Source organism: Mus pahari, chromosome 2 (assembly GCF_900095145.1).
Source record: "Mus pahari chromosome 2, PAHARI_EIJ_v1.1, whole genome shotgun sequence".
Taxonomy (NCBI): Eukaryota; Metazoa; Chordata; class Mammalia; order Rodentia; family Muridae; genus Mus; species Mus pahari.
Window position 1 is genome coordinate 157,031,948 of NC_034591.1, and position 24,733 is coordinate 157,056,680.

Below are 24,733 nucleotides of genomic sequence, written 5' to 3' on the forward strand. Positions count from 1 at the left end.
ATACAAAATGGGATCCATGGGATAAATATCCTTATAAAAGTGTCACAGGAATTTGTTTTCCTCTTCCAGCATATGAGGACATAGCAGGAAAGGTCCTCACAAGAGTCTAACCATGCTGACTTTCCATATAGAACTGAGTAACAGATTTCTGCAACCTACAGGGTACATATTTATGGTAGTCATCTCTCTAACACTGTATGTAACAAACGACTAAGATGATGCAGCTTATGGAGTGAAATGGTTTGGTTTTGGGCCATATTTTTTGAAGGTTCCATTCCATAGTCTCATGGACACAGAGTCTTCAGGCCCATATCATCATGTTATACCAAAACAGACTTTTTCACTACATGACTGGGAAGAAAATGAAAAAAGGAAGAGGTTGTGGTTCTGACTGTTCATTTCAAGGGTGCCCAGTAAAGACTTGAAGACACCCCTCTGGGCCCAATAGGCTCTGCCATCTTTAAATTCCATTCTGTGTAGCAAACTTTCAACTGATGGGTCTTTGAGGTACATTTGAGATCCAAACCAGGACAACAGTTCACTATACTGTTATTCAAACTCCATGAACTTATCTTTTGTGTCTCTGAGCATATGGGATGGTGATAAAGTCTTTATCCAATGTCTGCCTATATGCAGAGCTGTTTCACCCTGATACTAGCACAGCTGACACCCTGCCTCTCTTGTAGCAATGTTTTTTCTTTGTAACAAATTTTTAAAGATGTATACTTATTTTTATTTGTGTATGTTTAAGCCTGCATGTCTGTATATGCAATACATCTGTGCAGGTGCCCATGGAAGCCAGAAGAGAGCATTGGATCCCCTGGGACTCAAGATGCTGTATGTTGTGCACTGCCCAGTGAATACTGGGAACTGAATCTAGGTCCTCTGTAAGAGCAATATGTGCTCTTAACCCCTGAGCCATTTCTCCAACCATTCCTTTAGTTTTTATTTATTTATTTATTTATTTATACTTTCCTTTATAAATTGCTCTTATTATCCTCAATGGAGTATGTCTTACAAATGATTGTTATCTGAAAAAAAAGCCATCTAGAAAAGGCTGTGGCAAGTAAGTGAGTTTCCTGTAGATGGTTCACTGTTTTGCATGGTCTCGATGGATAAACTCTGAAGAGACATGGCCCCAGAGACTTCACCCCAGGATTGCTTCTCACTGCTGAGATGCCGTTCCTGTCACTATTACATAGCCTACTGATTCCTGGGCATCAGCCCACCCTACTGGGCAAACTTCCTAAAGATCAACATGAAGATACACTTTCATGAATTAATGCTATTTAGATGAATTAAGGACTTTGTTGAACCCCTGATTTGATACAAATATTTTTAAGAAGAAAATTTAAGGAGGTGGTTTTAGTTGTTTTGTCAGAAAAAAGTAATAAACTTAGAATCTAAAATACAATGTGTCCCTTCTTCATAGAGTAGTAGATAAAGGCTGAATAGTAAGGAATACAGTGAGCTTTCACAATTACACTGAGAAGAGAAATGGGCATGGTACAGATTTGTGATCAAGGAAAAACATTCATTCTAGGTCAGGTCCAAGGATGAAGCCACAGGTGTGCACCATGATAAAGCAAGGCCATGGGAAACTGTTGCTTTGAACTTATAATGAACTTATAGAACAAAACACTGCTTTGAGTTTACTATCAACATCCTTCTGTAACTCCCCTTTAGTTTAACATTTTATCTATGAGGTAATTTTATAAAGGACTTGTATCTAAGGAGGTATAAAAAGGCTGAGAGAAAAAAATAAAGCGTGGCTTTTGGGGCTCTGCTCCATCCACCAAATGTATCTAAGTGCATATGTAATATACATATGTATATGTGTCTGTCTATATGTATGTACTCCAGAGAGCAAGGAGAAATGCTCTATGATGGGTGTGGGCCAGTCCACTCGCTTTGTCCCAGCATTTCTCACTTAGTATCTGTCATGGAAATCTGTTCGAAGTGCTAAGATGGCATGTGCACTTGTGAAATGGATGAAACGGGTTGGTCAGGCCCAACCAGAGTATGTATGGGGGGGGGGGGNGGGCAGAGGGGATGACTTTCTTCCCTTTGTCCTTTTCTTTCTCTCTAGCTCTCAAAGAGTTAACTCTGAGCCTCTTGCCTGGTGAGGGAGGGAGCTCCGGAGCCAGAGAGAAAAGAGCCCAAGTAACTAAGCTTTTTTCTTAATCCCCTGCTGCTATCAGGAGTTAAATTGCCAGAAGCCAGTGGCTTTGGCTCCAGAATAGCAAAGAGTTAAAGAGTGAAATTGCCAAAAAAGTAAGCAGCTTTGGGCCCTGGTTACCATTGCCAACCCCATACTCCCTTTTGCTGCCTTCCTCAGGTAACTGGATCCTTGACTAGCCTCTGGCAGTTATCAGCAGACAATGACAAATCTAACCGATCTAAACAAAAAGACTCACTGGGGAGGTCGTCACACCCCAGCACTGATTCTACCACTAACATTGCCAGCATTGCTCTAGAAGCTAATCTGTCTTCAGCCGTGCTGTACCAGGGGCTCCATCCACCCGAGCTGAAGATTCCATCAAACACAATACATGGGAGGTGCAACAGTCTACAAGGTAGGAAGACCTGTGTCATATGCACAAAAGAGGAAAACTCCACCACCCAATGACATCGTAATTCCACAAACCACAGCTCACACTACCCAGATTCGTCATTTCCTCGCCTCAAAGCGTGACTTTTTGCCTGCGGCTGGCGATGCTTGTTTTGATTTCCTCTTATTTTATTTGAAATTTAACCCACTCCAATCTTGCCTCTAACTTCAGACAGTGACATACTTCTAAGCCTCACATCTTGTGTGGGCACACACACACACACACCACGACACCATGTGTGAAGTTAGAAGACAATTTACAGGAGTCAGTTTTCTCCTTCCACCACATAAGTCCTAGGTACAAAACTCAAGTTATTCATTAGGCTCAGCAGCCAGCACCCTTAGCTGCCGGCCCCCTGAAATGACTCCTTTGTTTCTGGCGGCTCTGCCATTCATCACCTCTTTTCCTGGGCCATTACCTGTACAGCTTCTGTGTGCTTGCTTCCACAGCTCTACCCATTCCTCCTGCGAGTGCTTCACACATGCCCAATCTTTCCCCCACTTTTAAATTCTTAAAATACTTTCAGTTCTTACAGTGGGTCACTTCAATGTTTAGAAAGGGAAAGGCTAAGCTAACTGCCTCTTTGCTGGGCTCCTAAGTCTGGCATTCCCAGTCACCTGGCTTACGTTTCTACTTGCCTGTCGAATACACGTTTTTATTTCTGTGCGTTCATAATTTGGTTTCTTAGGAGGTCTCTGTGGTTCCTCTAAACTGTTTTTGTTTACCCATGCTTGAGCCAAAACTCTAAGTAACATCCTTGGCTGACTTGCTTATTTTCTCCTACCTACTCTCATGCCTGCCTTACCTGCTAGTCCTGTGTTTTCCACATCCAGTCATTTCTATCTCTCCATTCCATCCCCACTCCTGGTCCAGCCTTCCACCACAGCCTTTTGCTTGAGACCATTTGTATATGTGCTAGTCAGTTCCAAGTGCCCTTCCTTGTGATGCCCCCACCCCAACCCCACACAGTGTTGCTGCCTTCCTCTGCTTCAAATAAATCAAGCTATTTGCTGTTTCTGTTTTCTCTCTCTCTCTCTCTCTCTCTCTCTCTCTCTCTCTCTCTCTCTCTCTCTCTGTGTGTGTGTGTGTGTGTGTGTGTGTGTGNGAGAGAGAGAGAGAGAGAGAGAGAGAGAGAGAGAGAGAGAGAGAGAGATATTTGTGTGTATGTGTGTGGGGGTGTGTGTGTCTGTCTTATCTGTCTGGAATCTTAGTTTTCAAATCTCCCTCTAAAATAACCCAGCACTGCCCTGTCATGTCATCTTGGCTGCCTTTACTTAAAACCTAAGCATGGTGCCAGTAGCTTAGAGAGTCCTCCGCTAACTAAAAGATTAGCTTGAGACCAAGAGGTAGGAGGTAGACATTCAACACATATTTGTTAAATCACTGACTAGATGGACACTTGAATGGATGAATGACTGACTGGTGTCAAGTTCCTCTGAGGCTCCCTAACCTTTTAGTGTTCACAGGGGTGATTCATCTCCGCCCACAGTTACATTTGTTTCATTCCTAATGAAGAGATGCATTGGGCAGCTAACAGGAAAAATAAAGGTGACAGCTCTGATACAGTCAGAATGTCTCCTGGCTGGTGTGGTCAGTTCCCAAACAAATGATATCCGCTCATCAATCATTGTTCTATTTCTGCCAATTAGTCCTCCCCAGAGGAGTCATCAGGTCCACTCAGTTCTGAAGATTGACAAGCGATTCCCGTGGTCTCCTCTCCCCTGTGCAGACGCCAACACTGGGAGTTTTTAAAGCTCCAGGTTGTAACAAGTTTAGAAGACTGGAAGGTAGGGTGAGAGATTGTGGGGCTCTGGACAGGGTCGGAACATGAAGGTAAGCAGCAGATGTGGGCACCTGATGTCTTTCCAGCTGTTCTATACATTGTCCACCTTTCTATCTAGGTTCTATGTATTGAGCATTGTAGTGACTGGACATTTGAAGAATAGTGCCTTTAAATAATGCAACCTGATTTTGCTGAATAGAATTTATCCTCCAATTCTTTATTTGGGTGAAGTTATGAAAATCATATCTTTCTAGTTTTTAAAGTTACTCTTTATGGATTAACTAGAAGGTGGGATCATATACTGAGTGGAGTAAGGGGCCTACTCTATCCTCTCTGAAGAGGAAGAAAAAAAAAAATGCAGCCAAACTCTGATGAACCTGTGTTTGGTTGATGTGTCTTGTAGGGGCCCAGCATCCTGGCAGTGACAGCCTTGGCGCTTCTCCTGGTGCTGTCTGTGCTGGAAAACTCCAGCGGTGCTCCACAGGTAACATAGAGAACACAAACCCTGGGTTCGGACTAGGCAGCCTCCGTTTTTTTTTTTTTGTTTTTTTTTTCTTTTTCCACCGGCTGCCCTGTGATAACTATTCTTCTCTCTTCCCTGCACTGCAGAGACTCTCTGAGAAGAGGAACTGGACTCCCCAAGCTATGCTCTATCTGAAGGGCGCACGTGAGTTCCATACTCCTTATTTATTGTCTTCACCGAGGTTGATGGGAGACATCCGGGGAATCCTAGAGGCCACAGAGCCAAGAGCCTGGGGAGACAGGGTCACAACTGGCTCCAGTAAATAATTAGGATTTCAGACAATCCAGAAACGATAGGAGAGGGCAGGTTGGACAAAGATTCTCTGATGGCCAGAAACCCTCCACCAGAGAAGTGTTTGGAGTCACTACTGTAACCTGGCACTCTCAAAGCTGAGGCAGGAGAACTGCTGTGAGTGGAAGGCTAGCTTGGGCTACATAGTGGGCTCCAGGTCAAACTAAGATTCTGTCAGGGAAAGAAGGAAAAAGGAGGAGGGAGGGAAGAGGAAAGAGCTGGAGAAGGGTTCAAGAAAGGCGGAAGGAAGGAAAGAGAAAGGGGAAAGTGGGGGATAAGAAGGAAGGAGGAGAGGAGGAAGAGAGGGAGGGAGGGAAGGAAAGGTGGCTGATGGAACTAATGTTCGTTTGCATAAACAAGGTGTCTCGTGGAGGAGCATAGAATGACAAAAGAAGTTAGGAAGGGGGGGAGGAAGGAAAGGGGTGGAAGGAAAGAGAGAGGCACTCGCGAATCCCGCTGGGGCTGCTCTCCGAATCGAGGTCGCATCCCTGGCGGGAACTCACGGTCTCCCCGGTCCTGGGGTCTAGCTGTCTGCCTCAGTCCTCGTCTTCCCCGCAGAGGGCCGCCGCTTCCTCTCCGACCAGAGCCGCAGGAAGGAGCTTGCAGACCGGCCGCCTCCAGGTGAGCGAGCGCTGCGCCTATGGCGGCGTTCCACCTGCCCTGTCCCCTAGCAGGTGGCTGGTGAGCCCTGGTCCCCAAACTGTCAGGGTCTGTGTCACAGACACAGGGCAGAGAGAAGGCTGCTCTCCGGGTGTTTCTGGAAAGAGCCTTGCTTTTTCTCCTCCTAAATAGCAATTACTATTAAAGAATTACTTAGACATTTCAAGTACATCCCCCTCCTAAATTATTAGAAACAGCCACCAAAGGTTTTAAACTAAACGCGATGAAGTTTTAAGCTATGAACGAATGATTGAGACAGGTATTGAGACTGAGCGAGGGATCAGTTTTCTTCTGGGACAAACTCTAGATAAGCTATCCAGTCAGCCCTAAATAGTTGTGTGTGGTGGGGGTGGGGGTGGGGCGGAAGGAGGAAAAAAATCTCGAATTACAGAAGATGCATAAGAAGAGTTGGGGGACAGAGAGAGGGTGGAAACTATGCAAACAGTACTCACCATGTATGAAATTCTCAAAAAAAGTAAATTAAGAAATAGGTTCAGGAACTTTTTTTTTCTTGATGAACTTAATGTCATCGCAGTTTAAAAAGAAGAAAAAATAATCTTGGTAAAATTCTGTATACAGGTACCAGGAATAAAATCTATACTTACTTGGAGAGATATTCAGCACTGCTTAGCATATCAATAGCAGATGCTTTCAACTTTTGTTTCAGTTCCTGAGTTTGCAGTGTGCCTGATCTTATTTTTTAGGGTAAAATATGTTTCTTCTCTTCCTGCTACTTCCAATTAAAACCCCCAGCCTGTACTAGATCAGGACCATGTCATCTGTCAACCTAAATTTAAAATAGACTGCAGCAGCGTATCCCTGTAATCCAGTGAGCATATAATTCAATAAAAGTGAAATAACTCTGAATATTTAGCCAGTGTCTCTTCATTCAAATAGCTAATTACCTCATATGTGACCACGATTGTAAATGTTTGTCTCAAATTGACTTGGGAGGAGGGAAGCTGGGAGATCCAGCAGCAATCAGATATTTTGGCCAAGACAACCTTTAAGCTGTGAGAAGGAAAACGCAACCCTTTCTAAACCCTGAGGAGAGAAAGCTGTGTGGCCTCCTACTCGTCTTCCTTTTGCATCATACTCCATACTCCCTAGCATCCATCCTCGGGTGTAAACAAGTGGAAGGCCACTGTGGTGCCAGCAAGATTGATGATCAGGCAAAGGCACCAAACCTTACTACCTAAGTTCAATCCATAGGACCCACATATGGAAGAAGAGAGTCTCTCTCACACACACACACAAGTACACACACACACACACACACACACACATGAATGCACTAAATAAAATGCAGTATAAATGTTTAACTTTTTTTTTTAATCAGTACATAGTATACAGAGTTTTTTCTAGTCTCGTAAGCCAGAGTAAGATTCATGTTCATGGGTGTGTAGTTGGCACAAGTATTTGAATGCTAATCTGTTTACAATGCTAACAGCCAGGAATGTGTGAATGCTTCTTTCTTTATATGAATATCAAGGCTGAGCTCATTTCTGTTTCTCCAGAAAGACGAAACCCAGACCTTGAACTGCTGACTCTCCCAGAGGCTGCAGCCCTGTTTCTGGCTTCCTTGGAAAAACCACAAAAAGGTGCAGGTGTGGTGGCTTCTCCGTATTCTGGGCTGAGGGCCTTTACGACCTGACTTCTCCCTCCCCAAACCCACAGAAATGCTTATCCAATAAAGGCTGGTTACTTCCCAGTAAGATGAGTCCCAAAAATACTAAATCACTACCTTGAAGAGAGTGGGGAATTGTGAGTGGATTTCATGAACCATAGCCTATTGTTAGTGACATTTGTCTGTTTGTTTGTTTGTTTGTTTTGAATATAATGCCTATGTATCCCAGGCTGGCTTCAAATTCCTTATGTAACAAAGGCTGGCCTTGAACATCTTATCGCCCTGCCTCCACCAAATAGGACTTTTAAAACTGAAAGAGTTCCAATTGGCTTCATTATTTTATAATTAAAACAGTAAAGCCAAAACTATGAAATAATCAAAATCCAATTGCTCACCATTCAAAACTAAACCAAATGAAAGTTCTGATTGCCAATCCTTTTTCCCTTTCCCACCCAACAGTAGATAAGGTTCTCCCTAACAAACGGGGCAGCTTTGACTGCAGACCTGGGTTTTTTCACCTTTCTGTCCAGCTTCTAAGCCAGGAGTGGATGTAATCTTCAAACAGCCGTTCTATCCCTGTGTTCTAGAAGCACCATTATAATTAATGCATCCTGACCATGGATCAGCTGGGTCTTTGGAACCTCATAGACCTCGGTGTAAATTCATGCCACACTGAGTGAGGATGTCCGAGGATAACTCTTGAGTCTGTTTTCTCCTTCCACCATGATGGTTCCAGCAACTAAAGTTGGGTTGTCGGGCTTGAGAGCAGTCGCTCTTCCCTGCCGGGCCCTCTCACTGGCTCTAATGGTTGACATGTTCTGGGTAGCTTGTTTCTGGAGATGAGCCAAAGAAGCAAAGTTTTATTAACCTAAATAAATGGAGGAGTTGTGGGTTCCCATATCATATGTCAATCATCATCTCTAATATTTTCATTGCAGAATCTCTAGTTATCATCTGGATATCTCTTACATCATAAACTTAAATTCCAATGGAGTTTGTACTGGGATGTTTTTCTGTTCCACCTCTACCTCTTAGGCGTGTATGTGTCTGTGTTTCCATCCTCATGCCCACATTTTCTTTCCCTCTAGGGAGAAGCACATTATCTAATTACTATTTTTCAAAAGATGTGAGCCATAGGGGTAGGTCAGGATTCAAATTATATTGTTAGTAAATGAGATAATGTTGCTTTATCTAGAAGGCAGTCGTTGGAAAATTAAAATCTAGGGCATGCATGTTGTGTCAGCCATTCCACTCTACCCCACTTCAGTTTCATCTCTTGTCCTTTATATTTAGGGTCTTGTGATCTTGGTACTATGTAATCTTTATGAGATGCACTAGACCTGACATTTTTGTATTTGTATCCAGCTAACAAGTGTGTTTGCCTTTGGTCTCAGTGCTTACTCAGAAGAAATCACCTGATGAAGGAATATCTTCAAATGTGTCTCCATGTCATCTTCCCCATGAGGGAGCTTTATCATCAGGAAACTCGGGGCACATCATTTTGATGCAAATGAATGGTTATGATGTCAGGGGCTTAGACAGGAGACATGTTAATCAGAGCAAGACAGATAGCCTCTTTACACTTCTGCCAAACTCGCCACATCACACTGAAGTTATTGTAGAGATTTGGATGTTGGGAGCTGGAATGTAGCTCAGTTGGTAGAGTGTTTGCCCAGCAAGCACAAGGCCTTGGGGCTCAATCCCTAGTACTATGTAAAGAAGCATGGTAGTGAATGTCTGTGTAGGCAGGAAGATCAGAAGTTCAAGTACATCCTCAGCTACATACATACTGGATAAAAAGTTTGAATTACCAGCCATATCCCAGTGTGAGGGGGCAAATTTTAAAGCCAAACAAATAAAGTCCATATTTGTAAAATAGTTGTAAGTAGCATTGACCATGATTGAGAAATAAAATGTCTATTTCCTGAGGTTCTGTTTCTCCCTCTAAAGCCAAGACTGTGTGTTCACTTTGTTTTCTTTTTTTTCCTTACAGATGAAGGAGAGAATTTTGATAAAAGTGACCTCTTGGAAGACAGACTCTTGAACTGGTGAAAACACACCAGGACACCTTCAAGTGTAGTCCTAGTTATGGTGAAAGCCAGAACAACATGAGGGGCCTGTGCACCCTTCCTTCCACCGGAGACACCTGCACCTCTAGGTTTAGTCCCATGGAACTCTTGCCTGGAACATTACCATGTTCTACTGCTTTGACTTGACATCACCCATGCCCTACATATAGGCTTGGATTATACAGGGCCTTTCACGTGTCAAGGGTGAGAACTCAGAAATGTTCTTTCTTCTCCCTACCGTCAGGCCCTGCTCTGATTTTGGCTGTTTTTCTTATCCCATGATTCCCTTGCCTTTGGTGCCACTCAGCAGCAAATATCACCGTTCCTCCTTTTCCCATCCCCAGTAAGAAAGAGGGTACACCAGGAAGGGAATGGATAGGATCTCCTAGATAGTAACTCATCTAGGAGACATCAATTAAAGAGGGAGGCGAGGGGAAGATGCCTGATAAAGCTCCCACGAAAACACATCTCTGTCACTGTTGACACAGGGCACCATCCATGATGCTGAAACCGCTGGAAGGTCTGTGAGAGCCGAGGACTGGGAGCCTCTTTGTGCACCTAGGACCTAACTGAATTAGAAACTTAGACCTTAAGGTTACTGGCACATAAGCAGATGGTGATGTAAGACTTTGCTGGAGCACATGGCACACAAAGGTACAAACCAGTTTGTTCCAGTTCAGAGGTAGCCCATTTTCTGTGACTTTACATTAAGGTATTCCCATGACACAAGTGAGTGCCACATGCATGATTTACCCTTTCCCATGCACACACATGCACAGGCACATGCACACGAACACCGTGAAGGAATTTGGGAGTAAAATCCCTATAGCAAAGAGACTAGCTTATTTGGAATTACATCATGATCACTGTGTGTGTGTGTGTGTGTGTGTGTGTGTGTGTGTGTGTGTGTGTGTGTGTGTGTGTTTAAAAAACCTATTCAATTCAAAGTCATTAACCATAAGTGCTCAAGTGACAAAGTAGTGATACTTATTGTCCCCAGCTTACAGTTATTACCTTGAACTATACAGTATCTTTATCTAAATACCTCTGTAATCTGATATTTTAACTCAATTGTGTTAAATCAAACCATGTGTATATGTTTTGCCTGCTTTTCAGTTCATAAGTAAATAATAAAACTGTATTCAAGTTAATGTACCGTTGGTTTCCATCAAAAATATTCAAGGTCTAAATAGGTGCCTGTCACCTGTCAAGACTTGACATTGAAGTGGATTTACAAGAGAATCGTATATCTAGTGTCTGGGGTAACTGACGGAGACACACTGGCATATATTGCTCATTTAAAAAGTTTCTTTGTCCTAAGGCTGCTTTTAACACCTAGCTCACAAAGTAGCTTTTCTCATAGCCGCCCCACATAGTCTCCAGTGTTTCATGCTGTAATGTAGCTTTTTAAAAGCTATCTAAATAACAGTAGCTATTCAAATAACACCCTCCTTTTCATCACATTCCTTAAATGCTCTGTAGTACAGATGTGCTGGTTAATTACATGGCTCCCTCTCTCCAGTTTGATAAAACGTCTCAACCCTCCTAGGATGTGCCTTTGTTGGATTTTCCTTGTTATAGCAAATTACCTGAGACTTGGGAATTTGTCATGAAAAAATAGGTCTATTTTGATTCGGGATTTGGAAGGCTGTGAGTCCAAGAGCATGTTTCTGGCATCTTTCTAGTGTTTTGAAGGACCTAGTTCTGTCCACAGCCTGAGAGAAAAGTAGAAGATAAGAGAGTTCATTGAAAAGAGGCAGAACAGGAGGAGAGCATACATTTCGTAAGAACATATTCTGGTGTAATGACCCAGTCCCCAAGCTCTCAAAGTACTGCATTAATCACTTCTAATGACCTAGTAACTTCTTAAATTTTTGTTTATAGTAGGAATTTAATCCAAGCTTTGTGCATGCACACTGTATGTTACTGGGTTTCACTCCAGGCCTTCTAATAGCATCTTAGAAGCCCCACCCTCTAACGGTAGTAAGCAAATTCCAACATGAACAGATGGAAAGACTACTTTCTAGCCAGAAGAGCATGGGCTCCCAATTCTCTTCGTTTCTACCTTTGTACAAAATGAAATGAATAATGTTGTGGATCGAAAATTGCTTCTGTTTAAGACTTGTATTTTCAGTTGGAAAACCACTGACATTGACGCATGCACATGGACTGCACCATCTCTGCAGGATGTCCAGCCACTCTCTGCAGGATTCAGGGTGCTTTCCCCCTTACCTTAGCCTTGACTCTTCCTTGTCTGTCTCTCTGTGTTTCTGATCGATGTCCCTCCAAACCCCAACACCAATGCAATCCTGAAAGAGGAGACATGAGGGCAAAGGGGCTCTGCCTTGTTCAGACCAGCATCCAGTCCACACCCCTTCTGTGCTGGGTTAAAAGCATAAATGTATATCAGCTGCCTTGAGTCTGGTTGTTTTTATCATGGCCTTAAGTGACAGAGCAGTTGGTGGTATGACAACTCCATTCAGTTTAGTCTTTTCAGTGGCCAATTCTTCTAGGAAGAGCTCAATTCTCACTTGATTTAATTCTTAAAAACCGTTGTGTGGAGGTGCAGCCCTGTCATCATGTTACCTCATAGAAACTTGGGCCCCTCCAGTGAGGACTCTTAGGATTTCCTTGAGTAAAGTCCTCCTGATGCCTTGAGAAGTCATCAGCATAACATTTGTAAAACCTAGAATTCATAGCTGCACGGGTTAAGCCAGCTCTGTTCACCATGACTTTGCTGTAGAAGGAGAGTGGTGGGTTCAGGTAGCTCGGACTGCTAAAACAATCCACCCTGGACTGGAGGTTTAAAACAAATTGGCCTCTTACCATTCTGGAAGTGTAAGGTCAACATGGTGACAGAGTGGATGTCTGCTGTGAACTACTTTCCCCATAGGTGGCACTTTGCTATTGCTACACTTCTAAGTGATAGAAAAGTAAGGAAACTTCCTGGGGCCTCTCCTCCTCTTCCTCCTCCTCCTCCTCCTCTTCTTCCTCCTCCTCCTCTTCCTCCTTCCCTGCCTCCTCTTTTAATTTATGCCCCTCATCTTTTTCCTTACCCTCTCCCTTCTCCCTTCTTTCCTTCCTCTCTTCCTCCCACCCTCCTTGCTCTCTCCCTTCCTTCTTTCTTCTTTGTCCTTTCTTATTTTAGCACTGGGTACTGAACCCAGAATCCCATGCAACTGAACAAGCGGTCTATCTCTGAGCTACAACCCCAGCAGGGAAGCCACTTTTCTAAGGTCACTAACATCATTCCTAAAGACTATGCCCTCATGACCTAAACACCTTACGAAGGTCACGCTTCCAATGTTACCATACTGGGGGATTTTTAGCAGCATTGAGCTTTACATAACTCATGTCCCTTCCTCTGGTGGTTTGATTGATTGCTGTGTCCATCTTTCTACTTTCTCTATGAGGAAATGGGTGTTGGTAGGCAGCCTCCTCTTGGTCTTCAATCATGTGACATTGTGCCTCTTCCACTGTTACCTTCAACAACTCAGCTCTAGGAAGGTCAACTCTTCACAGAACATTTTCTGAGCAAGGTTAATTGATATGGTAATCAAAGTGATCACTATTCAGTGGGTGGAACACAGCAAATGGCTCGTCAGTTATGAGAAAAAGAAATGGGTGAATCTTGGCTCTGTTGTTAGCATTGTGTCAATTTAGATTTTATTAGATTTGACACACATCTGCTTATGTGCAATCATTAAACTATCCCCTTAAATATGCCACAGGGCATGGTAGAGAAACTGTTCCTACATCTGAACGAATTTCTTCATTTTCCACTTTTTTTGTTTGTTTGTTTTTAAGATCAGTTTCAGTGAGGCTAGGTGGTATTCTTTAGTGCTCCTTGTGTGGTATTCTGATTTCTCAAACATTTTAAGCAGGATATTATCAAAGAAAATAAGATCTACAAACAGTGACACAATGACTCATTTGAATTTGGCAATTTATTATCTATAACAGATTGAAATTTCCAATTAGACAACAAAAGTACCGTTACAGTAAGGTGACTCACATTGGTGGCTACAAGTTACTATCGATGATCTGGATACAAATTCTAGATTTCAGATGTCATGATGTAAATATCTGTTGGTGCGCATCAGGGTATGGACTTGGGGCAGCTCATTTTCTTGTGGATTTTGAATCACCTGCAGAGCAAAACGGAATTCATGGCTTTAATGCACATGAAAAAAGAACAACAAAGTCTCGATTATCTATAATACGTGCGTCATATCATCATAGTTATGATTCTATCTCTGCTGGAAGAGAATTGTTTGGCATAGAAAAGCTTCATAAATGTTCATCAAAGGATTAGAATGAGAATGCTGTAAACATCAGTAGCTAAACTTTTCCAATCTTTTACATTAGCCATTATTTTTTTAATGTAGGACCCTCTATAGCCCAGTCTGGTATTCCAATTACGGCAATCCTCCTGCCCCAGGTTTCTGAGTGCTAGGATTACAAGTGTGAGTTACCATCTCCAGCTAAATTAACCATCTTTAAAATGCCTCCAGCACTGCCCCTTAAAAAAAAAATCCCCCTCACTTCTAAATTTACAAACTTTTGGGACAAAAGACCCAAAGATAAAAATGTTGGTTTTATTCCAAATTACAAAATTGTCATTCACTAAATCTCCTCCATTCTTTATGGGCAGAGAGCAGGTTCCATTGTGATTCTTAAAGGAATTTCACGCACAGAGGAACATCTTACTTTGTTTGAGCTCAGTCAGTTCTTATATTCTCCATGAAGCTTTTTCTTCCCCTTTGGAAAGTGGTTCAGAGAAAACCGTGACTTGATATTTAGCCGATCCCTCTCAGCCTCCTCTTCCTCATCGTATCTCTCATCCTCATCTTCTTCATCTTCCACATCACTGCTGTGAGGACTGGAGGCCTGGGATCCTGATGGAGAAGGTGGTACTGAGGAGGGCCTGGGATACTTAAAGCCATCCGTCTGCCAAAGACAAATGAGGCACAAATGTTTAAAAAAAAGACTTCTTGGTTTTCTCTTTTTTGTTTGTGTTGTTGTTGCTGCTGTTGTTGTTGTTGTTGTTGTAACAGGGTCTCTATTGTCCTGGAATTCACAATACTCACAGAACTCCACTGCCTTTGCCTGCACCCCTAGCTGGTTTTATCCTTCTTAATGTAGTGGTCTTTAAAATTTTTTAAGTACATTGTGTAACACACACACACACACACACACAGAGAGAGAGAGAGAGAGAGAGAGAGAGAGAGAGAGAGAGAGAGAGAGAGAGAGCAGGTGATTACAGATACCAGGTGAGAACATCAGATTGCCTGGGACTGAAGTAACAAGCGATTACTCATGAGGAGTGCTGGCAACTCAACTCAACCTCTGAAAGAGCAGCAAGAACTCCTTTTTGTTTGTTTGTGTTTGTTTGTTTGTTTGTTTTCGAGACAGGGTTTCTCTGTGTAGCTCTGGCTGTCCTGGAACTCACTCTCTAGACCAGGCTGGCCTTGAACTCAGAATCCACCTGCCTCTGCCTCCCAAGTGCTGGGATTAAAGGCGTGCACCACCACGCCCGGCAAGAACTCTTAAGTGATGAGCCACCTCTGACTTCTTGGTTTTCAGTGATGCAGACAGTACTAATGCTGATTCAGTTGTAATCCATCAGATACTCATGAACATTGATGCTGGTATTAGCACCATTAAGACCGATTCATTGTGATATAGCCGTCTCCTTCCAGGCTCTGCCAGTGCCTGTCAAATACAGAAGTGGATGCTCACAGTCATCCACTGGACAGAGCCCAAGGTCCCCAATGAAGGAGCCAGAGAAATACCCAGGGAGCTGAAGGGGACTGAAGCCCCATAGAAGGAACATCAATATGAACTAACCAGTACCCTCAGAGCTCCTTGGAATTATACCACCAATCAAAGAAAACACATGGTGAAACTTGTGGCTCTAGCTATATTTGTAGCAGAGGATGGCCTAGTCGATCATCAATGGGAGGAGAGGCCCTTGGTCCTGTGAAGGCTGCATGCCACAGTATAGGGGAAATGCCAGGACCAGGAATGGGAGTGGGTGGGTTGGGGAGTAGGGGGAGAGGAGAGGGGATAGGGTATTTTTGGAGGGCAAACTAGGAAAGGGGATAACATTTGAAATGTAAATAAAGAAAATATCTAATAATGAAAAAAGATCAATTCATTAAACATGCAGTTATCTTTGATTAAGCCTAAAGTGCACCGAGTACTGTACTGTCTATGACAAATGTATATGATTGTAAACCGTATAATTTAATATTTTAGCAATATTCTCATAAATTTGGTCGTTCTGCTTCTCCTCTGAGAGAAAGAGAGAAAAAGAGAGAGAGACAGAAAGTAGATAGATGACAGACAGACAGGCAGAAAAGGTAAATGACTTGCTAGAGGCCACAGCATGTACGTGGCACCATGAAACTCTGTTCCAGATCTGTGACAACCCCAGGGTCTTTCTTTCATCTCACTAGTATCCCTCTGTCATCTTTCAAATGTTTTGGGAAAGTTCCTGGACATAGACCACCACCAGCCACCACCAGAGAGAATCCGGATGCTGGATATCCTCACTGATTTCTGAGGTTGTACCAATTACATTATTTTACTTCATGAGAAAACACCACCTGGTTTCAGTGACACTGCCCAGCTAGCTCAGAGTCATAGAGAAAGCTCACTTGACAAACCTGTGCTGAACATGTGTGTCATGAATCACAATGCCACCAAAGACATAGCTTGGCGACAGCGTCCCTGCCTCATAGAGTGTGTGTGCTTGGAAGGCCCTGTTCAACTTCTCTCTCAGTCATATGTGTACATTATTATTATTATGTCACACACACATAGTCCTTTCAGCTCCTGGTACTTTGCCCGAAAGCAGAAAAAGAAGCAGAGCATGAATAACCCACCACAGCAATGACCTGAATCAGCTCATGACTGTTTCCTCAGCGAGGCGTGGACTGAATGGCTCCCATCCTTCTATGGTAACATACAAATTAATTCCCTGCACCCATGTGGCACCAACTGGACTCAGTGGGTCAGAAGAAGGAGAAGGAAGGAAAAGGAAAAAAGAGGAAGAGGAAGGGAAACCGAGATTGTGTGTGTGATGGGGGGGGGATGATCTAATACATTGCATTCATGTGTGAAATTATCAAGGAATTTTTTTAAAAGAACTGAACCTGCACTTAGGAGTAAGAGCTAAATACTCATTAATTGAATAAAATATAAATGGGTGGGTGAAAGTAGCCTCATAAATGAGGCACCCACACCTCCCAGGAGTGTGCAGAGGGGAAGGAGGGGATCATCTTGCCTCCCCTGGGACTAACCCTTCTCTATATCTTCCAGAAATCGAAGCTAGGTGAGTTAAGGGTTGGGTTATCCAATAAAATTGTTTTAGTACACATGACTCCTGCCTGAGATTTCTGATCAGAGCACAGCTAGACTCAAGGTGTCCCTGAGCCTGTGATGTGCATGGATGGTTTGGGGAGGTGATGAAACTGATAACCCTTTATGCTGAGCATATTTGTTGTGAAAATTATTAAAATCCCATTTGTGGACATATGCTCAGAAGAGGCTCCTTCAGGACACAGAGGCCCTGAACAAAGTGGGTCTTTTCTGTTTGTTTGTTGGTATATTTGTATGTATTCTTGTTTGTTTAAGGCAGACTCATTCCTTGTTGCTCATGTTTGTCTTAAACTCACAATCTAAATAATCCTCATGACTTGGCCTTCTGAATAACTGGGACTATATGTATATGTCCCTAAGGCGATCTTATATACACCATTGACTCAAATGTCCAATCTGCCATCCATGGTCTACCTATGGCTACATGAAGCCAAGCATGGCTATGCATGTGGCTCAATATAACACTGAAAACTTTTTTCTTTAATTTTAAATTTAATTAATTTAATTTTAATTTAAAAACTTCCTTTTGAGTTTTTTTTTTTTTTTTTAAATGTCAACTTGATTGCACGGTTCTCAAGTGTAAATGACAACACAGTATTGCAATATCAAAAGGCACACTTAAAATATCTCATCTTCTCACTCTGAAGCTGTCCCCCAATGGATGCAAGGCTAAAAAGTGTAGTCCTTAGATCAGTGTGCAGACTCCACGGGACTGAAGAGGAAAGCCTGGACACCGTGTCAGGGCGTGTCCTGTCTTCTATCTTTAGAAGAGCTCATGTGTGAACTAGGGTAGTTTCACTGATAGAGATGTCTAATTGGATGTTAGAAGAAGACTCCTATGGGCTGTGCTGAACAGAACATAAACACTCGTAGGGTCTATACTGACTGATTTTGGGTGTCAAGTTGACACAGGCTCGAGTTATCACAGAGAAAGGAGCTTCAGGTGAGGAAGTGCCTCTATGAGATCCAGCTGTAAGGCATTTTCTCAATTAGTGATCAAGTGGGGAAGGGCCCCTTGTGGGTGGTGCCATCTCTGGGCTGATAGTCTTGGGTAGAGAGCAGGCTGAGCAAGCCAGGGGAAGCAAGCCAGTAAGAAACATCCCTCCATGGCTTCTGCATCAGCTCTTGCTTCCTGATCTGCTCGAGTTCCAGTCCTGACTTCCTTTGGTGATGAACAGCAATGTGGGAAGTGTAAGCTGAATAAACCCTTTCCTCCCCAATTTGCTTCTTGGTCATGATGTTTTGTGCAGGAATAGAAACCCTGACTAAGACAGGGTCCAATTCCTCCTCTGAGCTTGAATTTTCTCTATTTTACTCTTGCGAAGTGGCCATTCTACATTGAAACACTTCCCTAGATAGAGAGTTACCTCCTGTTAGATCAACCCACTCTGTTGTCTCGGGGGAATGGGAGAGTAACAGATCCTCCGAGCAGCAAGGTAGTTGTAATAAAGAGATACTTCTCTGATGGCATAAATTAGCCATCTAGACATGTGCTTTGACTCAATGCTCTTTAAAAGGCATTCTATTGGCATATTTTGCTATGTTCAGATTCAAACTTATTGATAGAACTGCCAAATAAGAAATGTCATTTTTGAAAAAGGCAACAACATAGGAAGTATTTACCGTTGGTGGTGATGTGGGCTCTAGGTGGAATTTGTCTGGAAAAGCCCTGCTCAGTGTCAGGTGTCTGGCATGCTGGTAATACTGTCAAGAGAAAGCCAGTTTACACGTCAAAATCTCATTAGATATGTCAATAATCAAGTTATGATATAAAGTTCTATGTTCCCAAGCCTGAAATACCTATCTCAATATTAACTTATATGTAAAACTTGTTGTGTGTTATCATCTAATATTTTACCCTGTCAGACATTGCATTGAACCAACAGCTATCTGTATATGTGAGTTGGGGTATCTACATGTCCTAAGTTGGAAAATAAATGAAGAAATGACCATCTATAATTTTATTAGCTGTCAGTATACATGCCCAGAAATACCGCAAAGCATTGAGGGAGATCAGCTATGTTGGCCAAGCTGAGCTCCGGATTGAATACAACAAACATGACTGAATATTGCCCTCAGTTTTAAACATCTAGATACTGGACACTAACCCTGCCAAGACATAGGTAGAGAACAGAACCTCTGAGGCCCTGGATCTCCTGTTCTCTGATCAAATGAGGTAGTGACGTTAACCACTTAGCTCATGGCAAACAGCAGTGTTACTGGGTGTAGATACTCGGCAGGTGGCTGCACCTATTTCTTGACCAGAAGAACCCAATATTATGTGAAAAGTATACCATAGGAAAGCTAAGGTACTTTGCTTAGTATTAAATCACCCATTTTTGAGATAGGAGGACAACAGGGTGTTTGCACACCCATTGCACGGGTGTAAAGAGACATTGTTTATACTTGCAGTCACCAACAGTGTCCTTCCCACTGGGCATTGTTGAAGAATATGCTTGCATTATCTGGGAAAAGTAAGCAAGGTATTTGCTCTTGACCTTTCTTTTTAACTCCACATTTCTGAACACCAGTTATGTATCAAGCCAAGCACAGGCCAGGTTCATGCTACATCTGATGGACTTGATATCACATATCTAAACTCATGAAGACATGGGCTTCAGAGGTTTTGAGAAGTCACATTCAGTTAAAAAGTACAGGGATAGGGCCCTGAGATTCCAGTTTATGGTACTGAGTTGACTTTACATAGTGTGACCAGAGGCAGGATTGTCACCGTGCAGGATAGTCTCGACATGCTCCTCCAACGTTCTGAGGAACTTGCTTACTCTGCCCAGGTATCTCCAGTCCAGGAGATCTGAGAGCCTCTCAGTGCGGTTCCTCTGGATGATCCTTTGGCGGCGTGACTGTTTACAAAACCCGTAGAGAAACTGAGTCAGCTGGTTGCAAGAATCATCTGGAGAGCGGAAGCGTCGGTCGACGATGTAAATGCCTGAAGGACACACACACAAATCAAAGCACAGCTTCCGACCTGGCGCTAAGGAACACTGCTCCTCTGCTCTCTATTACCTCAGGTTCTGCCAAAGGCCATGACTAGCCCGCAATCAGTCTCCTGCCTCAGCTGCAAAGACCTTCACTTTTACCTTTTTCTCTTCTAATGTTATATGTTTTCTATGCTATTTTTTAAATTATTATTTATTTTTATCTCATGTGCATTGGTGCTTTGCCTGCCTCTATGTCTGTGTAAAGGTGTCACATTCCCTGGAACTAGTAGTGAACTGTCATGTGGATGCTGGAAATTGAAATCAGTTCCTCTGGAAGAGCAGCCAGTACTCTTAACCACTGAGCCATTTCTTCTGTCCATTTTCTATGATGTAATTATTAAAACCCACCAGCAAATCACTGCCAACATAGCAGATCTTACCTTTAAAAAATATCAAGAGCTCTGGGTCAGTAATTCTCTATTAATTGTTATTAACCAGAAACACCAGATGGAATCTAATACCAGGTCCCCTTTCCCCAACTCTGTGTCCCCACTTACAACCTCTGACCTAGTAGAGAGCTGTCCCCTGCAGACTCAACAGCCAAGACACAGAGAACTAATCCTGGCCTAACTTTCTTGTTGCTAAGCAACATGAACAGATACACAATGAAACAAGAATTCTCCTACAATCTTAAATAAGTGATTTTTTTTTCTACCTCAATACACGGATCTTTAAAAGAAAAAAAGTGTTTTGTATGCAGTGGTTCTCAACCTTCCTCATGTTGTGACCCTTTAATACAGTTCCTCATGCTGTGGGGACCTCCAACCATAAAATTATTTTTGTTGCTACCTCATAACCATAATTTTGCTACTTTTTAAAAAAAGGATTTATTTATTTGTTATATGTAAGTACACTGTAGCTATTTTCAGACACACCAGAAGAGGACATCAGATCTCATTACAGATGGTTGTGAGCCACCATGTAGTTGCTGGGATTTGAACTCAGGACCTTTGGAGCAGTCAGTGCTTTTAACCACTGAGCCATCTCTCCATGTTGCCTCCCCCAGCCTTGAAGCAGGCTGATTCAGACTGTGTTGCCAGTGAGCATGGGACCACCCGGGGTGGAACCTTCTGTCTTAGCAGGCTCTGTTGTTCTACACCAGCCTCTGCTCCTCTCCAGAACATCGCTACCTGCTGAGAGACCCTTGAGATTGTCGGAGACAGCATCCTGCAGATCACCTACAGGCTGGCGATAGGCCCCAAGAACAGAGTGGCGGGGATGGGCCTCCCCCCTCTTTATAAGCTCATAATCTTAGTAAACTTGCGGGCTTTGATCAGACATGTTGTCTTAGCCTCCTTCCTTTTTTGCCATCTAATCTCTTTCAGCCCCAGCCCGCCTCTCAGGAGTACCAGGTTCATGTGGCCATCATCTCCAGCCCAATTTTGCTACTGTTATGATTCATAACATAAATATCTGATAATCAGGACATCTGATATTCAACCTCTGTGAAGGTTCTTGGATGCACAGGTTGAGAGCTGCTGCTATAGATGAACCAATATGCATACTCCAATACTGTATGATTGTTCCTAGGAATTTAAAAAAACCTATTACTACCATCAAGAAGATCTGCCCTCTGCAATTCTTCTTCTTGGGGGCAGTATATTCAATATTAGGAACATTCTTTTCTATGGATCTCTACTTACATCTATTTTTAATTAAACAAGACATATAAGCTTTAGTTTCCTTTCAGGGCAGCTTTAGAGGTATGCCCCGTGAAGACCCTGAAGTCACAATGGAAAGGAAAATCTCACCGTATGCAGTAGGGTCAGCCACATGCTCCTGCACGAAACACCCAAAACCGGAGAGGTTTGTAGTCACACTGGGGATGCCCATCACTGTGCATTCAGCTGCCAGAGAACCGACAAAGAGTGAGCGTCAGACCTGCTCCCATTCCTCACAGGCATGTGGAGGAGAAAGATCCTGGCTGCCTGGCTGGAGCCATCTTTATTCCTTGCCAGGCATGGCACTAGGGCTTCATCTATACTCATGGCACAGATAATATTCAAAACCACCCCGTGAAGTGTGGCTGACATCATCCCTCTCCGACAAGTGAGGAAATGAAAACATGGGGAGTGGTTGCAACTTGGCCACTTCCCAGAATCGGGGACATTACACAGGGAAGCTGGGACTTGAAGCTAGACATCCAGTCCGAGAGCTTCTGCTGGGACCCGCTGCTCTCTGCCGTCTGAACCCAGGCGGCTATTTTCTGGTTTGCTTTTGTTCTGTTCTGAGCTTGTGACTCTGCTTTGCAAATTTATGGGAATGAGTATGTGTTTGGATACAGGTTCTCTGCTACCTTCGTCTCCTCCACATACAACCTGCTACTCTCTTGAGGGTGCAGGAAATTCATAGTCCAAGTCTCCCCTTACCTTTTGATCAAAACCTGTCTCCTGAAAAATAGCTGCGCAGCTATCTCTAAAAATATCACTCTTTCAAAGATAGCTACATTTTCTTTGTCCCTTTGTGTGTACGAGTGTGAACCTGTGTGTGCACATTCCTGTAGATGCCCACACCTGATATCAAGAAAATGTCCTTAAGTGTTCTTCAGCCTCATGCATTTAGGCAAGGTCTCTCAATCAAACCCAGAGCTTGCGGATCTGGCTTGCAGAGCTGGCAAGCTTGCTCTGGGAAATCCCTGTCTACTTGCTCTGAGGCTGGAATTACAGGCTTATTGCTACCCCCTTGGGCTTTTGGTGGGTTCTGGGTATCAGAATGTTGGTCCTCGGGCATGCATGGCAAACCTTCTAACTCTTGAGCTGTCTCCCTGTCCAACATCTACATTTTAAACAAGTAATCTACATTTCTTTCTTTTTTTTACATTTATTTATTATTTATATGTAAATACACTGTAGCTGTCTTCAGACACACAAGTAGAGGGCATCAGATGTCATTACGGATGGTTGTAAGCCACCATGTGGTTGCTGGGATTTGAACTCAGGACCTTTGGAAGAATAGTCAGTGCTCTTAACCGCTGAGCCATCTCTCCAGCCCTACATTTCTTTCATTATGGAAACAATTTTGGTTCTTGAGAGGAGATGGGTGTAAAAGTTGTGCCTATCATGTGTTGTGTTGTGCAGCTTAGATCACAGTTTTTTTCTTCTCTGCCTGTGAGTCTTTCCTCCTGGATTAGTTCTTTAGCTACACAGCAGCATTTTTTTTTTTTTATTAACATTTAAGGAGATGCCAGAAGAAGTGCATAGGGATTACCAGCTTCTTTGAAATCTACTGAAAATTTTGGAATTCCTCCTGGGAATAAATAAATATTAAAAAAAAAAACAAAAATAAATGATAGTTAAAAGAATCTTGAACAATAAAGAACTTCCAGAAGCATTACCATTCCTGATTTCAAGCTGTCCTACAGAGCTGTACTAATAAAAAAAACCACATATTGGCATAAAAACAGACACATTGATCAGTGGAATCGAATTGAAGCCCCAGATGTAAATCCACACATCTAGGGACACCTGAGTGTTGATAAAGAAGTTATAAATACACAATGAAAAAAAACTTCAACAAATGGTTCTGGTCTCACTGGATATTAGGATGTAGAAGATTCATACTTATCACTCTGCATAAAACTCAATTTCAGGTGGATCAAAGACTTCAACATAAAACCAGACACACTGAACCTGACAGAAAAGAAAGTGTGAATAGTCTCAAACACATTCTTACAGGAGATTACTTTCTGAACAGAACATCGACAGCACAGGCACTAACATCAATTAATAAATGGGAACTTATAAAACGGAAGAGTCTTCTATAAGGCAAAGGATATTGTCGATAGGACAAAATGGGGAAAGATTTTCATCTTTCCACATCTGATAGATGGCTAATATCCAAAATAGACAAAGAACTCAAGAACGTAGATATCAGCAAACCAATTAATCCAATTAAAATAATCCAATTAAAAATAGGGTACAGATCTAAACGGAGGATTCTCAACAGAGGAATCAATCTCAAATGCCTGAGAAACACCTAAAGATATGTTCAACATCCTTAGTCATCAGGAAAGTGAAAATCAAAACTGCTTTGAGATTCCACCTTACACCTGTCAGAGTAGCTAAGATGAAAATCACAAGTGGCAGCTCCTGCTGGCCAGGATGTGGAGCAAGGGGACCACTCCTCCATCTCAGACGGGAGTGAAAGTTTGCACAGGCACTATAGAGATAATTTTTATGGCTGTTCCTGAGAAAATTGGATATTGATCTACTTCAAGACCCAGATATACCACTCTCAGGCATATACCCAAAAGATGCTCTATCCTACCATTGGGACACTTGCTCAACATAGCAACCTTGTTCATAACAGACAAATTGGAAATAACCTAGATTCTTCTCAACCAAACAGTGGATGAAGAAAATGTAATATATTTACATAGTAGAATATGTTTCAGCTCTTTTAAAAAGATGACATCAAGAAATTTGCAAGAAAATGGAACTAGAACAAAAATCATCTTAAGTGAAGCAACCCATACCAATAAAGAACATAATATGTACTCACTTATAAGTGGATATTAGCTATTAACTAAAGGATAATCGTGCTGAAATCCACAGACCCACAGAGGCTAAGTGACATGGAGGACTCTAGCAGGGATGTATGAATCTCCCTGGGAAGAGGAAATATAACAGATTATGTGGTTGGACTAGGGGCACCTGGGGATGGGAACATGAAGGATCAAGTTGGGGAAGGGAATGAAGGAGGGAGAGATTGTTTGAATTCAGGGGTATTTGGAAGCAATGTGGGTACCTAGTGCAGTGGAAACTTCCTGGAAACTATAAGGGTG

General features: G+C 42.7%; 2 protein-coding genes across 2 annotated transcripts in view; one reads left to right on the forward strand and one right to left on the reverse strand.

Moving 5' to 3' along the window:
* The first annotated feature begins 4,469 nt into the window (after window positions 1–4,469).
* On the forward strand, window positions 4,470–10,720 carry Spx (spexin hormone). Its single transcript, XM_029535305.1, has 6 exons — window positions 4,470–4,520; window positions 4,799–4,879; window positions 5,005–5,062; window positions 5,768–5,830; window positions 7,387–7,476; window positions 9,490–10,720. The coding sequence occupies exons 1-6, from the start codon at window positions 4,470–4,472 to the stop codon at window positions 9,546–9,548; spliced, it is 402 nt and encodes a 133-aa protein (XP_029391165.1). The 3' UTR covers window positions 9,549–10,720.
* Window positions 10,721–13,494: 2,774 nt separating this feature from the next.
* Window positions 13,495–24,733, reverse strand: part of Gys2 (glycogen synthase 2) — a 35,788-nt gene continuing 24,549 nt past the window's right edge. The window contains exons 13-17 of the mRNA XM_021190913.1: window positions 21,702–21,797; window positions 19,735–19,898; window positions 18,575–18,655; window positions 14,276–14,515; window positions 13,495–13,713 (exon numbers count right to left, since the gene is read on the reverse strand). Of these exons, the coding sequence (XP_021046572.1) occupies window positions 14,291–14,515; window positions 18,575–18,655; window positions 19,735–19,898; window positions 21,702–21,797 (566 nt within the window). The 3' untranslated portion in view covers window positions 13,495–13,713; window positions 14,276–14,290. The remainder of the gene's footprint in view (window positions 13,714–14,275; window positions 14,516–18,574; window positions 18,656–19,734; window positions 19,899–21,701; window positions 21,798–24,733) is intronic.